General features: G+C 44.9%; 1 protein-coding gene across 3 annotated transcripts in view; it reads right to left on the minus strand.

Moving 5' to 3' along the window:
* EDC3 (enhancer of mRNA decapping 3) overlaps window positions 1–17,438 on the minus strand; it is a 181,557-nt gene that overhangs the window by 128,238 nt on the left and 35,881 nt on the right. For 2 of the 3 annotated variants that reach the window (XM_082252836.1, XM_082252837.1), the window contains exons 2-4: window positions 17,071–17,266; window positions 8,271–8,569; window positions 408–464 (exon numbers count right to left, since the gene is read on the minus strand). In XM_082252836.1, coding sequence (XP_082108962.1) covers window positions 408–464; window positions 8,271–8,569; window positions 17,071–17,234 — 520 coding nt within the window. In that variant the 5' untranslated portion in view covers window positions 17,235–17,266. The remainder of the gene's footprint in view (window positions 1–407; window positions 465–8,270; window positions 8,570–17,070; window positions 17,267–17,438) is intronic. The other variant, XM_082252838.1, reaches the window with a different exon arrangement.

A 17,438-nucleotide genomic window follows, 5' to 3' on the forward strand; every position in this document is an offset into this window, starting at 1 on the left:
GAGAGAGAGACAGACAAAAAAAAAAAAAAATCTAACTGGTAGCTATGGGAAACCCTTCCATTTCTGCGTGTTTATTCTGCACAGTGAGGGAAAATTATCAAAACTGGAGCATACAGAATCTGTAGTGTTGCACGCTGAAGCTGCGTATGGCACCCAATCAGCTTCTATTATTATTTTTTAATACATACCTGAACATCCAAAGTTAGACACGGATTGGTTGCCATGCAAAGCTGCTTCAGCTCTGATAAATTCCCCTCAGTAGGCTTTTCACATTATACAAAATTACACATGTATATGTCCACACAAACTAAGCAAATAAAACACATTTTTGCACAATTAATCCTTGAAACCATAAGCAAGACAAGTTTCCCTTAGATGGGATCAATTTTTCTAAACTACTAGAATACCTGCGCCATCTGTTTCCTGATATCTCCCCAAAGAGTGTCCGAAGCATTTGGGAGGTGCTGGAAGCAAATGGTAAGAGGAAAGTAGATAAAAAAAAATAAATAAAAATGTAGAAGTACTTTGGAAATAAAAGCACTGATAAACTCAAAGCAAAACATGCCATAACAGTTATACAAGCACTGCCAATGTAGACCTCCTTCAGAAAGTAGTAGTTGACTGGCCATTATGCTGACACACTAGATTTCACATTTTCTGAGTCATGGTTTAAAAAAAAATCCAAGAAAAGTTCTTATCTACATAATTTAAAGTCCAATTCCAGTCCCCCCCCCCCCCCCTACCCCTAATGGAAACCCCATATGTGTTAAAACGTATGTGTATACATTGGAGATCAAAATTAGAGAACTATTTAAGAACATTTGTTTTTTTCCGAAATAATGTAATCTTCATTGCTTAATATTTGATGGAATTTTTTGTTGTGGCTATACCATGCTAATAAAACAGTGGAACTTCAAAAAAAAAAAAAAAAAAAAAAACTTTTGGAGGATTGTAGAAAACACAATGATCAAAAATTAGAGCACAGCAATGACTGTAGCACAGAGAAAGATTCCAACTAAAATTTATGAAGGTTACATCTATCGACAATTAGTAGGAAGTGTACAGGCCTTTGCTTTGAAGGACTTCAGCACAACTGCAGCCAAAGGACATCACTAGTCTCTCACACTGCTCTGGTGCGATTTTGTTCCACTCTTCTTCCACAGTTCGGTGACTGTAGTGGGTTTCTTGGCCATAACATTATCGCTAAGGATTTCTCAGAGGTTTTCTATTGGGTTTAGATCAGGACTCTGGGCTGCTCATTCCATTATTTCAAGGTTTAGAGCTTTAAAGGAACTGCATTACTCGTTTTGCTGTGTGACCGGGGGGCATTATCATGCATGAAAATTGCTGGCTGATTGGGTGATGAACGCAGGGAAGAAACCGCATGCTGTTAAAGAAGATTCTGATAAACATTTGCATTCATGTAGCTATACAAGAGGCCCACCTCCTGCTGCAGAAAACATTCCCCAAACCATGACACATCACTGACTTCTTTACACACTTTGGGTTCAGACTTTCCCCAGTTTGACGATGAGCATAATGTTTTCACCGGACCAAAATAAATTCAACTTGAACGTGAACGTAGGAGCAGTTCTCCTCTGTCCACACAACATGCTCTTCAGCAAAGCTAAAGCTGGCCATACACTATACAATTTTCTTATTCAATTTCCTTTAGATTTACCTTAAACTATGTAGTGCAAGGGCCTGCCAGATTGCATACACATTGAAAGTGTTTAGGTTTGACCCTATATCACATGGTTTTGGTAAATCTAAAGCAAAGTTGAACAAGAAAATTGTATAGTGTATGGCCAGCCTTAGTCTAGCCCAGTGTTTCTCAACTCCGGTCCTCAGGGCACACTAACAGGCCAGGTTTGCAAGAAAACTGAAATACATCACAGGTGATATCATTTGCTGCTCAATGATTGCAGTATTCTAGTCTGCATCTCCTCAAGGTAAGACTTAAAATCTGGCCTGTTAGTGTGCCCTGAGGACCGGAGTTGAGAACCACTGGTCTAGCCTTTTGATTCTTTCTGCTAATGAGAGGTTTGGTCACTGCAGAGTGGGCTTGGAGTTAAATTCTCTTAATTGGCGAGACACTGTATGACAAGGCAGATCCTTACTCTGTTCAGCAATGAACTGGCAAGCAATCGCAGCTGCAGTGTTGAATGGGATTGCCCATTGAGATTCTCTGCATTATCCTGTCCACTCTTGCATTTGTCTTTCGTGGACGACCAGCCTTCTTGGGGAACTTGAATGAGTTTGTAAAGTAGTAAAGATGCATTTTTCTAGAAATCACAGATTTGGAACGATAAACTTCTCTTGCTATGGCTGAAAGGGTCATCCCTTTGGCCTTCATCTGGACAAGCTGCCGGAGGGTTTCAGTCACGGCTCACCATCTGGCAGAGTCAGTGAAAACTGGAAAGTTAGGCTACCAGGTAAATAAGAGGTTTGTCAGAAAAGTAAAGAAATTAGCCTAAGGTGCCAGATTAACACCAATAACTAGGAGGTATCTGAAAGTGTTCTCTAATTTTAAGCAATGTTCTTTTTCAAATATTATTGAAGTTTTTTATTCTGTGCTTCAAAATAAATGTAACTCATGAAATATGCTTAACAAAACTGCTCTTTTACTCCTGTTTAGATCAATTCAAAATAGGACTAAGCAGTGACCTTGAAATTTAGGAAATTGTAGGTTGTTGTCCAATTTTGATCTGCAGTGTACATACCTTTTTCAGATGACTTCTAGCTGGTCACCTGACATTATTTCCTCTTTGCCTTTTTCTGCAGTAAACAATGCAGAAAGCAGCACTGTTATAATGTCTTCTTTACAGCACTGTACTGTGAGCCCACGGCAATGCGACATGGCACCACAAGTGTGTGGTTCTATGATGAAGATAGAATAAAGTGTTGAATGTCATCAGGGAGCAGAAATCTTTTGGTGACTGCAACAGGGAAAAGGCAAATATTGTGGTGAAAGCTTTATTTTAAAAAAGGGACTGTAAAAGGATTTTTTTTTTTTTAAATAACAAACACCTCTATACTTATTCCATTGCATAGAGCGGCCCGAACCTCCTCTTCTCAAGTCCCCTGCAGGCACTCCTGGCTCCTCCTCTAAATCCAGTTTCATGCTGCTTCCCATGGGGGCACTCGTGTGTGCTTGCTCTGAGCCCCGCTGCTGCATCCATTTGCACAGACAGTGGCACTCGGCCTCGCCCCCTGACCCCTCATAACTGCCTTTATTTGACAACACTGGGAGCCAATGGCTCCTGGTGCCCCAGAAAATCACCGAGACCCGAAGTGAGGGGAGAGAAGAGCTGCAGATGTGCGTAGCTCTGGATCGAATGAGAGCTCACGCAAGTTCACTGAACAAAATTATAAAAAACGCAACACATTTGTTTCTGCCCCCATTTTTCATGAGCTGAACTCAAAGATCTAAGACTTTTTCTATGTACACAAAAGGCCCATTTCTCTCAAATATAGTTCACAAATCTGTCTAAATCTGTGTTAGTGAGAACTTCTCCATTGCCGAGATAATCCATCCACCTCACAGGTGTGGCATATCAAGATGCTGATTAGACAGCATGATTATTGCAAGGGTGTGCCTTAGGCTGGCCACAATAAGGTCACTCTAACATGTGTAGTTCTACTGTATTTGGGGGGGGGGTCCGAAAACCAGTCAGTGACTGGTGTGACCACCATTTGCCTCACGCAGTGCAATATATCTTGGTCGCATACAGTTGATTAGGTTGTTGATTGTGGCCTGTGGAATGTTGGTCCACTCCTCTTCAATGGCTGTGCAAAGTTGCTGGATATTGGCAGGACCTGGAAAACGCTGTCGTACACGCCGATCCAGAGCATCCTAAACATGATCAATGGGTGACATGTACGGTGAGTATGCTGGCCATGCACGAACTAGGATGTTTTCAGCGTCCAGGAATTGTGTACAGATCCTTGCAACACGGGGCCCTGCATTATCATGCTGCAACATGAGCTGATAGTCGTGGATGAATGGCACAACAATGGGCCTCAGGATCTTGTCACGGTATCTTAGTGCATTCAAAATGCCATCAATAAAATGCACCTGTGTTGTCCATAAAACACGCCTCCCCATACCATAACCCCACTGCCACCACGGGCCACTCAATCCACAACAATGACATCAGCAAACCGGTCACCCACACGACGCCATACACACTGTCTGCCATCTGGCCTGTACAGTGAAAACCGGGATTAATCCGTGATGAGATCACCTCTCCAAAGTGCCGGATGCCATCGAATGTGAGCATTTGCCCACTCAAGTCAGTTATGATGACGAACTGCAGTCAGGTGGAGACCCCAACGAGGATGACGAGCATGCAGATGAGCATCCCTGAGACGGTTTCTGACCGTTTGTGCAGAAATTCTTTGGTTATGCAAACCAGTTGTTACAGCAGCTGTCCGGGTGGCTGGTCTCAGATGATCTTGGAGGTGGAGATGCTGGATGTGGAGGTCCTGGGCTGGTGTGGTTACTTGTGGTCTGCAGTTGTGAGGCCGGTTTGATGTACTGCCAAATTCTCTGAGATGCCTTTGGAGATGGCTCATAATCAAGAAATGAACAGTCAATTCACGGGCAACAGCTTTGGACATATCCCTGTAGTCGGCGCGTTAATTGCACACTCCTGCAAACCTTGCAACATCTGTGGCATTGTGCTGTGTGATAAAACTGCACATTTTAGAGTGGCCTTTTATTGTGGCCAGCCTAAGACACACCTGTGCAATAATCATGCTGTCTAATCAGCATCTTCATATGCCACACCTGTGAGGTGGATGGATTATTTTGGCAAAGGAGAAGTGCTCACCAACAGGTTTAGACAGATCTGTGAACAATATTTGAGAGAAATTGGCCTTTTGTGTACATAGAAAAAGTCTTAGATCGGAGTTCAGCTCACGAAAAATGGGGGCAAAAAAAAAAGTAAAAGCGTTGCGTTTATAATTTTGTTCAGTGTATAAAGGGGATTGAGAGGCCAAAAAAAAAAAAAAATAAAAAAAAAAAAAAAAAAAAATCGACGCAGAAACATTTTTTTAACCTTAACACAAGGAATGCATTAAGGTGAAAAAAAAAAATTAGGCTTTAGAACGACTTTCATTTCAAAACTGCTAGACTACTTTACTAAAAGTACTTTACTTGAAAGGTTTAACAGCTAGGCCTAAATTTACAACATGTGCATTGTGTTTAGCTTGCGTTGAAGCGTTTTTAAATTTTTTAAATGTGCTGCAGCCCTGCTGTCCAGTTTTTTTTTTCCACAGCAGGAACCAAAGTACTTTAATTTGTATTTGCATTTCAGCGCATTGCGCTGCATTTAAAACGCAGTAGGTTAATTTTTTCGTCCAGTGAACACCAACGCAACAAAAAAACAACAATAGGAGACATTTACTAAAACTGAAGGCAGAATCTGGAGCAGCTGTGTACCCGCTTGTTCACAATCCTCTTCATAATCTACACTCCACGTTTCCTCTGTGGTGCCAGTGTGCCGGCATGAATTACTCTCACACAAGCTTCATCCTGCTCCAGCAAGAAGCCAGGAAGAAGAGGACGGTGATGGACCATGCAGGCGTAGGACTGTTGGAGTAGAGGTAAGTAAGTGTTGCTTTCAAATTGAACTGAAAAATTTCTTTGCTTTACAAGCCAAGTAAGCAGCCATCTTTGGCTCTGTTTTTGCGCAACTCCACAGTGCTGCATGATTGATATGTTATGACAAAGCAACATGATGGCTTGACAGTTAGGTAGAGAGAACAAGCAACTGTGATGGTTATTCATGATATGCCCTAAATGTAACTGTTTTGAGCAAGTTAAAGTAGTTGTAGAGGCAGAAGGTTTTTAAATCTTAATGCATTCTATGCATTAAGATAAAAAACCTGTGTGCAACAGCCCCCCTCAGCTCCCCTAATACTTACCCGAGTCCCATCTTAATCCAGAGATGGCCAAGAATGCCTCGGCCGTTCAGGACTCTTCCTCCTGATTGGCTCCCACTGCTGTCAATCAAACTCACTGAGCCAATGAGGAGAGACAGGGGTTGGACCGGGCCATGGCTCCATGTCTGAATCGACACACGAAGCTGCGGCTCAGTTTGGGTGCCTCCATAGCAAGTTGCTTGCTGTGGGGGCACACAGCAGGAGGGAGGGGCCTGGAGCGCTTAGAGGGACCCAAGAAGAGGAGGATCCGGACTGCTTTGTACAAAACCACTGCACAGAGCAGGCAAGTATGACATGTTTGTTATTTTTAAAAAATAAAAACAAGACTTAATAATTTTAAATTGAAGAATTTAGTTACACTTTACTTTAAGCATTAGAAATAAAGCTAGATGCTGACTAGTTGCCATGCACAGCTCCTTATGATTCTGTCTTCCCCAGTTTTAGTAAATTCCCCTCAACTTATTTTTCTTGTTATTGCGTTTGGCCTGCATTGAGCAACACTTCCCAATGCACATAGTATGAATGAGCCCTGAAATAAGATTGTCAAACCATTGTCTCCTGCCACCAGAGAAACAGAACCCCATCAGTCATGAGAACTTGTGCCCTGAAATCTGCTAGAAAACTGTCACTCCCAGGTGTCAGTCTTCTCCATTACTGGTTCCTCTTGCTGATTTCCACTTCATTAATGTTTCCCAGTTTAGTGGTGCAGGTAACAGGCAAGATTATTCTTCTTCTTCCTCTTCTTTTACAGGACTTTAAAAGCAAGAGGATATGGCAGCCAGGCAACTAGTATTTTCAGTATATACATGGCAGCTTGCATGTGTCTATATTAGGTTTCTTTAATGCATTTTTTCACAGGAGAACAAATCATATTTAAACTAACAATAACTATGAACAAACTAACAGCATTATTCTAAAAGTGGTCAGCGTATAACTAGTTCAAATAAATTGTTACGCTGCCATAAGTACCTTTAAATTGAATAGCTAGTTATGATGTTCTCTGATAATAAAATACATAAAATTCACACTATGCCATATATCTATACCACACCACATAAAACATGATAGAAAAATAACTCAAACATAAAGAAATAATTAAAAAAAAATTTTTTGGTTTTGGTTATAAATTTTTGCAAAAAAATAAACTTTTATACATTTAGGCTAAAATGTATTCTGCTAGATTTGGTAAAGATAACCCAAATCAGTGTATATTATTTAGTCTGTAGAAAAGGTATAGATTCCACAAACTACGGTATATAATATACTTTCGAAAATCCATCAGTCCTAATGTACTGACTGCCTATTTCATTCCTTGAGACCCTAAAATGGCAGGGCAGTGCAAATACCCCCCAAATTGCCCCTTTTTGGAAAGCAGATAGCCTGAGGTAGTTATAAGAGAATCATGGTGAGTTTTTTTAATTGTAATTTCTTTTGTCACAATTGTTTGTACTGTCACAAGTACACACACACACACACAGCTCAAAAGAATTAAAGGAACATTTGGAAACACAGATCTCAATAGGGAAAAATATCATGCTGGATATCTATACTGATATGGACTGGGTAATGTGTTAGGAACGAAAGGATGCCACATTCTTGATGGAAATGAAAATCATCAACCTAGAGGGCTGAATTCAAAGACACCCCGAAAAACAAAGTAAAAAAAAATGATGCAGCTGGCTAGTTCATTTTGCTGAAATTTAATTGCAGCATCTCAAAATGAAAAAGTATGGGGTGATCAATGCGCTGTCACGTATGTATCCAAGTAGGAGGATTCCTCTAATATGTTGCAGCTGGTGGCAAATTAAATATGACTGAGATTCGGATCAAATCCTATTCCACATGCAGCCAGCTCTAGTATTTATCACTAAAATACCAATATCACATTCACAATATGTCGGCGCAAATGGAAAAAATCTCAGAAAAAAGGCTCAGAGCGAGCCAACCAATCACAGTGGGACCTCCCACAATAGGATGCAACGGAAATCACCAAAATTATGCAACGATGATTAGAATAGAACAAATAGGTAATCTATAAATAGTAAAAGATAGTCGAGTAAACCGGAAGGGACGTTGTGATGTTTCTTCCGGGTTACATGATCGGAGACTCGATCTAAGCCGAATACAGCTTAGTTTGGGACTCCAACCAGCCGGCGGACATTGCAAAACCAACTACACAGAGAAAAAAGGTATAACATGTTTGTTTTTTAAAATCGAGACTTTACAATCACTTTAAAAAATATACACAGAACATGACTAAAGTACAAACAATACTTGCTTTATAAACTGGCAAAACATGCTTACACGACTGTCATACTTACAAGAGTTGTGCCTTCGACGAAAGTTCTTCGGCTGATTCAGACCTTCAGTCTGCCTGTCCACGTAACTTTTTGAGCATGGCTGGGGAGATGTTCCAGTAGGATCATTGGCTCTGCCGTCTGTTCTCCGGGGGATGTTCTGTGCACTGCTTGCCTCTGGTCTTTGTTTCCCTGTACCATTTTGATGGCTGGTGGGTACACAATTTGTATTTATATTTGTGTGCTCAGGGAGCTGATTATTTGTCTGTCTCCGACTGTCCTCAGGGATCTCCAAAATCTTTAAGTCTATGATGTCCCCTGCCCTAAGAGCAAATACATCCCCTTGTTACTATTTTAGAAACAATCCAGTAAATAATAAAGTAACATCTACATGAAACACAAATGTTAATCAACCAAACAAAAGAAGCCAACCTCCACATTTTATATGTTGTCAACTCAATAAAGCTATAACAAGGCACTATTACACAATTTCGCCCTAATTCTATTAACAATGTCATGCACACGATATGAACAGTAATTTATCGCTGCAGTATGAAAGAGAACATTAGGATCAAAGAGGTGCTTGCAGTTTACCCTCTGTCCACCTTTCAGGGCCTGTTCACACCACAAAGACGCACTCTGGATAGGTTTCTGCATGAACATTTTTGATGGGTTTTCAGGGCCGGTTAACACCACATGCAGTCCATAGTGTTTTTTTCTGCATCAAAAATGCTTGGATCGTAGGTTATATAGTTTCCAAAGGCATTGTTCTCACCAGTGTGGTAAGTTCCAGTGCATTCCAGCTCTTTAAAAGAAAAAAAAAATAGAAAATTATGCATTTTTTTCTGCACTGAACTGTACTAGAATGCGGTAAAATGCATAAAAAATGCACTGAACCCACCAAAAATGCACAGAATATGTCCTTATTAAAGGTAAAGAAAAAAAGAAGGGGGAAAAAATGCACCGGAATGCATAAAAAAAAACTGAATTTTTGAAAAATCTTACCGTAAAATTCCTTTCTCTGAGTCCGACAGTCGCCGCCCACTCATACAGTCTTCACCAATGGGTATTGACCTCTTATCCATAGGAGCAAGCTAGGCATAAGACTTGTTAAAAACAAAGCATTTACATAGACACACCTATGGGTGCTGTCCCACTGGTCCAATACCCCCCCCCCTGCTATCAGCCATCCCAACTCAGTTTGGTAGCAAGCAGTTAAGAGTCCAAGAACCCCAAAAAGAGGGGCGGGGGCGGCGACTGTCGGAGGACTCAGAGAAAGGAATTTTACGGTAAGATTTTACAAAAATTCCGTTTTCTCTTACGTCCTCCTACAGTCGCCGCCCACTCATACAGTCTTCACCAATGGGATGTCCCAAAGCAGTGTAGACATGAGGGGTGGGAAAACGCAACCGTCAGAAAGGCAACGCAGTACCCACATCAGAGAAAGGAACCTTACATGAACAGAAAGGTAACCCTCTGGGTAACAAAAAAAGGCTCAACAGGAGCAACAACCTAGGAAAGCAAATAACCAAGGGGATAAACAACCCCAACAGCCAGGGACCCGCAAAAAAAACAGGTACTGCCGCACAGATAACTTTGCGGCCAAAAGGAGGCATCAGCTGATGCCAGAACATCAATTTTGTAGAATTTGGAAAAGGTGTGCACTGACGACCAAGTCGTAGCCTTACACACCTGGGCCACCGAAGCCTGAAGCCGGAAGGCCCAGGACGCACTCACCGCTCTTGTAGAGTGCGCCTTGACAGGGAAGGGCAGTACCCGTTCCTTCAAAGAATAGGCCAGTACAATTGTCTGTCTGATCCATTTCGAAATGGTCGCCGCAGACGCAGCCATACCCTTCCGGGGTCCTTCAGGAAGGACAAAGAGGGAATCCGATTTCCGAAAGGATTCAGTTGACGACCGGTAAACCCTGATCGCCCTGACAACATCCAAGGAATGCAAAGCAACCTCCTTAGGATGCTTAGGATTCGCACAGAGCGAAGGCAAAACAATGTCCTCATTAAGGTGAAAATCAGAGACCACCTTTGGAAGAAAGGACTGGTTAGGTTTCAAGACCACCTTATCCCTATGAACCACCAGGTAAGGGGAGCGGCAAGACAAGGTCGCTAACTCCAACACTCTGCGAGCAGAAGTGATCGCCACAAGAAAGGCAACCTTTTTAGACAGCAGAGTTAACGAGATTTCCCTGATGTTTTCAAATGGGGAACGTTGTAACACGGACAGAACCAAGTTCAAGTCCCATGGAGGTAAGGGCGTCCTTCGAGGAGGGGCCAAGTGACGCACACCTTGAATGAAGGTGCCAATCAAAGAAGCAGACGCCAAGGGGCGCTGGAAAAGGACAGCCAGTGCAGATACCTGGCCCTTAATCATGGCCAACGCAAGGCGCTGGTCCACACCAGACTGAAGGAAAGCCAACACTCTCGCCACCGAGTATGAACGAGGAGAGAAGCCCCTGGACTCACACCAGGCAAAATAAGCTTTCCATGTACGGTAATAAATCTTACCAAAATGAGGCTTTTCTAGCCTTGAGTAAGGTAGGAATGACCTCTGAGGAAAGACCCCTGTCTCTCAGGACCTGGCTTTCAACAGCCATGCCGTTAAAGCCAGCGACTGTAAAGCAGGATGGAAGATCGGTCCCTGAGACAGTAGATCTTCTCGCATTGGCACCTGCCATGGAGACTCGACGGCCAGGTGAACGATGTCCGCGCACCAGGTCCGGCGCCACCAGAATCACCAATGTTGGTTCCGAGGCCAACCTGCGAACGAACCTGGACAACAACTGAATCGGAGGAAAGGCGTATGTCAGATGATACGGATGCCAAGGCACCACCAGCGCATCCGAGGCGTCTGCCAGAGGATCGCGCGTTCTTGCCCCGAACCTTTCCACCTTGTTGTTTAGCCGAGACGCGAACAGATCCACATCCGGGGGGTCCCCATTTCGCACACAGCATTTGAAATACCTCTGGTGCAGGGACCATTCCCCCTGGTCCAGGGTCTGGCGGCTCAGATAATCGGCCTGCCAATTCTCCACACCTGGAATGTGAACTGCCGATATTGCCGGGACAGGAGTCTCGGCCCAAGACGGAATTCTGGTCACTTCCTGGGCCGCCCGGGCACTCCTGGTGCCCCCTTGGTGATTGATGTAAGCCACCGTAGCGCATTGTCCGTCTGCACCCGAACAGGACGGCCCTGGAGACGATACGACCAATGGAGCAGGCACAGCCTGATCGCTCTCAATTCCAATATGTTTATGGGGACGGAGGATTCCTCCACCGACCAAGTGCCCTGGGCAGACAGGTTGCCCAGGACTCCACCCCAGCCCGACAGGCTGGCATCTGTGGTAATTACTGTCCACAGTAACGGCCGGAAGGATTTTCTGTCTGCACCGCCAGGGACTGAAGCCACCACAGAAGATCCATTCTGGTTTGGCGACTCAGAGACACCCTCAGATCCAAGGACTGAGGCAGCCTGTCCCATCTGGCCAGGATCTCCGCTTGGAGAGACCTCGTGTGAAATTGCGCAAACGGTATGGCCTCGAAGGCCGACACCATCAACCCCAGGGACCGCATATAGGGCCAGAGTGACGAGAATTTGTTTTCAATGAGGGCCCTGACCTCGTTCTGTAGGGTCCAGAGTTTGTCCTCCGGCAGGAACACCTTTGCTTGAGCAGAGCCCAGAACCATTCCCAAGTATGGGAGACGAACCGAAGGAGACAAGGTCGACTTCTGCACGTTGATGGTCCATTCGAACTCCTGAAGCGTTTGAACTGTAGTGGACAGATCGCGAAGCAGGCTCTGACTGGCACTCGATCTTAACAGGAGATCGTCCAGATATCCCAAGACCGCAATGCCCTGTGCCCGTAACAGGCCCAGAACGGGAGCCAGTGCTTTGGTAAACACCCGTGGAGCCGAAGCGAGACCGAAAGGTAAAGCCACAAACTGATAATGTTCCTCCGCGATAGCGAATCGGAGGTACCTCTGATGACCTTCGAAAATGGGGATGTGTAAATACGCATCCTTCAGGTCGATAGAGGCCAGGAATTCACCTGGACTCAGGGAGGCTACCACCGAGCGGAGTGATTCCATGCGGAACTTCCGAACGCGTACAAAGCGGTTCAGAGCCTTTAAGTCCAGAATCGGACGCACCTTGCCCTCCTTTCTTGGCACAGTGAACAGATTCGAGTAAAACCCCCGAAACCTGTCCCGATGAGGCACCGGGATGATCACCCCCTGGGCGAGAAGATCCGGCACCGCTTGATGCAGGTCCTGTAACCGCCCTGGGGTCAAATGAAGATTTGAGGGAAAGAATCTGTCCGCCGGCCGCAAAAGGAATTCGATCTTGTATCCTGATCGAATGATTTCCTGAACTTACCTGTCTGCAATTCGGAGCAGCCAAGGTTGGAGGAAACCGCGCAAACGTCCCCCCACCCCTGAAACGGGTGAGGGCGCCCCTTCAGGCAGAGGCAGACTGGGCCGCCGCACCAGCCTGGGCGGTTTTTGGTTTGCCCACCCAGGGCTTTCTCTGGCCACCCTGGCCCTTGAAGGGTTTTCCCTTGTTCTGTGCCTTGAAGGCACGAAAGGACCCCTAATTTGGTTTAAAGGAGGGGCCCCGCTTACCACGGAAAAACTTGCCCTTCGGATTCTGGGGCAGCAGAGTGCTCTTGTCCCAAGTGACCCCTTTAACCAATTCATCCAGGGATTCCCCAAAAAGGCGAGACCCCGCATAGGGGATGTCAGCCACCGTTTTCCTGGAAGTCTGGTCAGCCGACCAGATTTTCAACCATATCAGTCGATGGTTAATCACCGCGACACTGGACAGGCGCGCAGCTAATGGGGCCTCATTCAAAGCCGCATTGCACAAATACATGACCCCCTTGATAAATCTGGTCCACCATCTCCACGGTAGTAGGGGGGGCAGAATCAGCCACGAGGGTGCGTGTCAGCACCTTGGTCCAATCCGCCACCGCCTGAGCCACCATGACAGAGGCGAAAATAGGTTTCAGCATGGAACCCGCCACCATGTAGGCATGGCGGGCAAGGGATTCCAACCTCCTATCCGTAGGATCCCTAAACACCGGAGAATCTTTGGTGGGTACCAGAGTGGCCTTGTTCAATCTGGCCACAGTGTGATCCACCTGAGGAGCCACAGACCAGCGCGAATCCGTAGGAGACGCAAAGGAAAAAGGAGTTGAAACTTTTTTTTTTTTTGGCACCACAAAAGGTGTGTTTTAAATGACGCCATTGATCATTCACAGTAGCGTGAAACTCAGCGGGGCAAGGGAACACCTGCGCCGCCTTGCGGGTCCTGTGTGTACCAAAAGAGGACACAATTCCCGGAGGATTGGGCTCATCCTCTAAATGTAGCGTTTCCTTAATGGCAAGAATTAGCGCATCCATAGCTGCACGGCCTTCGGCCGTGCCAGGGGGGTAATCATCCACCCCTGCAACCTCCGCCTCCCCCTCAGACTGAGAAGATTGAGACCCTGCAAGGGGCACGCTACCTACGGCAACCATGTCAGATTCAGAAGAAAAAGAAACCCTAAGCCTTTTTCTATTAGCTCGTTCAGACATCAGAATATCCCCTTTGGACACCAAAGTTGCCACTGCAGCAGACAAAGTAGTCAGAGCAGAAGATTCAGAAGAACCTGAATCCCCCACTAAGGCTGGGGGAATTTGCTGTCCTGAGATTCCATAGTAAAAAAATTTTTTTTTTTTGTGGTACTGGCCCTTTAAGCGCCCAACGGACCCCCGCAGCACACCGCTACAAGACTGTGACAAACAGACCCCTAGGCAGGAATAAACTGATAGCCAGAAGTATTTGCACAAAAAAAGGACAGCAGACAGACCCCCACAAAGTGTTACCACCGCAGCCGATCTCTCCTGAACAGAAGGAGGAAGTGATGTCACCGCAAGAGAATGAACAGAGACTTCAGGCCAAGGAAAAATGGTTGCCTATAAAAAGTAATGGGAGGCTTCGGGAAAATGGCCGCTGACATGTGCTCGGAACGAACATTTTGCCACACACAAGATGGCGCCGCAAGGTGCCAAAATACACCACATACAATGCTATATAAGCGCCACAGTGAAGCCAGACATGCTGCCCACACCTAAAATGGCGGACCGGCGGTGTTTAACCCCACAGCGGTCGCCACACGTGTCTGTACCTCCCAAAGCACCCTAAAGTGACACAGGAGAGGGACCCCCACAAACCCACACAGCGCACAGGCTGTGAGGAAAACCCCCCACAGGGACCGGGATCAGGGAGCCCAAAAAACGCACAGACATGAGGGGATAACACAGACACACAGGACTGCCAGCCCCAGACAGAGGCACCACACAGAATGTACTTACCTGTACCGGATGGCGTGGGGTGCCGCTCATCGATGGGAAACCGCCCACCCTCAGATGGCAGGGGTGCCGTCAGCCAAAACGCAGGACGCTAACAGTGCACGGAGAACCGTGGGGAGACGTCCAGGCGAGGTAGCCACCTCGCAGGCTTGCATCCCCGAGGACAGGGATGGGTCGTTTGCGAGGCCAGGGCGAACACATAGCCTGCTAAACGCTCGATGGTGGGCTGGGATTCCATAAGGCCCTCTGTCCTGGAGAACCAGGACGACCAGTCCGACTCCCAGCTCCGCAACGCCGTCATCATCTTGAAGAAGTGACTAACTAAAAGCTGAGAAATAAACAGCTAGTAATGTGAAGAAAAAACACATTACCTGAAATGAAATCAAAGAAAAAAGAAGAAGGCTGAGACTGTAGCCCCAGCACAGGGAGAGCCTATCTCACTCCTAACTAGGCAGAAGACAAACTGAGTTGGGATGGCTGATAGCAGGGGGGGTATTGGACCAGTGGGACAGCCCCCATAGGTGTGTCTATGTAAATGCTTTGTTTTTATCAAGTCTTATGCCTAGCTTGCTCCTATAGATAAGAGGTCAATACCCATTGGTGAAGACTGTATGAGTGGGCGGTGACTGTCGGAGGACGTAAGAGAAAAAAAAACTCATCAAAAACATGCATGCAGAAACGCATCCAGACTGCATTTCTATGGTGTGAACCAGCCCTCAATGAATTCCAGGGAGCTTTTCCCTTTTTTTTTTCCCCCAAGGTTCCCCGTTTCTTTTGTTTTTTGTTTTGTTTTTTTTTTCGATGTAATGCGTTCCGGTGCGTTTTTGATGCGTTTTACTGTGTTCCTGTACAGTTCAGTGCAGGAAAAAAGCGGGATGCATGTTCAATTTTTTTTGACTGCATTGGAACGCACTGCACTGGTGTGAACTAGGTACGACTAAGGCCTTGTAGGCTGAAATGCGTCAACTGATTGTGTTTGTACACTTTAGTATTTCAATTAGAAAAAAATTAAGATTTTTTTAAGAGCAGCAACTGGTTGTGTAGATCTTAATGGATTACTTCTTACAGACAAATGACTGTGGAGCAAGCACCGTGAGCTTTTTTTATTCTGCTGTATAGGTAGAAGCAGTGAATCTTTTTGCTTTGTTACTGGTGTGAACTATGCCATTGGAACCCATATAAAACTTAATGACTATGCGTTTTTGATGCAGAAAGAAAAACAGACAATGGACTGCATCTAATGTGAACCGGCCCTCCATATGCACGAACACTGCAAGATGGCAAAGTAACTAACCTTAGTTAAGCATGCAATAAACAACGCAAAACAATACATTGGTTTAAAGTGTTTATGTCATTTTTATGTGCAATCCAAATATTATATGGAGGAAAACTTGATGCAATCTTCTATTTTTTCCACAAACTGAAAAAAGTTTGATAGACTTCAAACACTTTTTGTCGATGAGGCAGCTGATAGGGTTTTCAAAGGAACACTCTCTATTTTTCCTATTTGGAACCGCAACTCTGACTTATTCTGCTATTTTCAGTTCTGCAATCTGAATATTTACACCTGATGGTGCACCTCCAATTTGCCACTTTGTCCTCTTCTGAGTCACTTGAAAAACAGGAAAAATACAAAAGGAAAACAAAGGAACCAGAGTAAGGGCCGGTTCACACTATTGCGAGTGTGGCGATCGCATGTAATATCGGAGCGCACTGCTCCTTCATTACATGCGATCGGATGTGTGGATGTGAATTCAGCCATACATCTTGTATGGCTGAAATTTGCACTGTACCCGCACAAAAGACGCACATGACCCTTTTTTCCAGCCACATCAGGATCGGATCGCACAGTGGTTCACACTTGTGCGATCCGATCCTGTGCGAACTGTCAGATATGCGATCAAACTGGGGGTGTCGTTAACATTTAATTGACACCCCCTGCGTATCGCATATGGCAGTGTGAACTGCCAGATGTGCGTTTGCGATGCGGGAACAGGCTGCAAATTCGCAGCCTTCCCGCATCGCACAAGTGTGAACCGGGACTAATGGAAAATGTTTGACTGAAAGGAAAGACCCGTCTTCAAGAATGGCTGACTGACTGGCTCATGTAGAGCCTCACATTTGACATTTCAGGTACCAATCAGTATAGACTACAAGGCATTCAGGGGAGAAGAATTACTTTATTGCATTGAAAAATGCTTTGCAGCACTCTCTATCGATTATACCGTACCCAAGGTTTTTTTTTTTTTAAGCAACATGCCAAAAACATTACAGCGGTTTCAAGTGTTATACATATAAAAAAAAAAAAAGAGCAAGATGTTGCCAAAGTTTTAATAAAAGCATTGATCCCTTGTATTCTAAAAAGTGAACACAAGATTGTTTTTTGGATCCCATCTTGGATCCAATCGAACATTGCTTTAATTGGGTAATCACAAAAAAAAAAAAAAAACTCTGTTTACCTGAATGTGACTTCTGGAACAAGGCACTTCACCCCATTGTGAAAGGGCTGTGTAAGCGATATTGTTTGATTAAGCTGGTCAACAGCAGACACACGTCCTTGATACACACCCAATGTGTCTCCACAATTAATGGACACAACACTTCCCAGCCAGTCCGAAGCCATAAATGAACCAGTGAATGTCCCAAATACTATAGCTGTAAAAAACATATGGGTTAGCTGTAAACAATGGAAATGCTCCAATAATACAGTAAATATAAGATGGTGTCGATTAATAAATACTAGACACATCACATAGAGATCAACCACATCCATTGATGAGCTAACAGAGGCTTCAGTTACTGGCCCAGCCTCTTAGCCATGTCCCCC

This window comes from Pelophylax lessonae (assembly GCF_965119305.1).
Source record: "Pelophylax lessonae genome assembly, chromosome: 4".
Classification (NCBI taxonomy): Eukaryota; Metazoa; Chordata; class Amphibia; order Anura; family Ranidae; genus Pelophylax; species Pelophylax lessonae.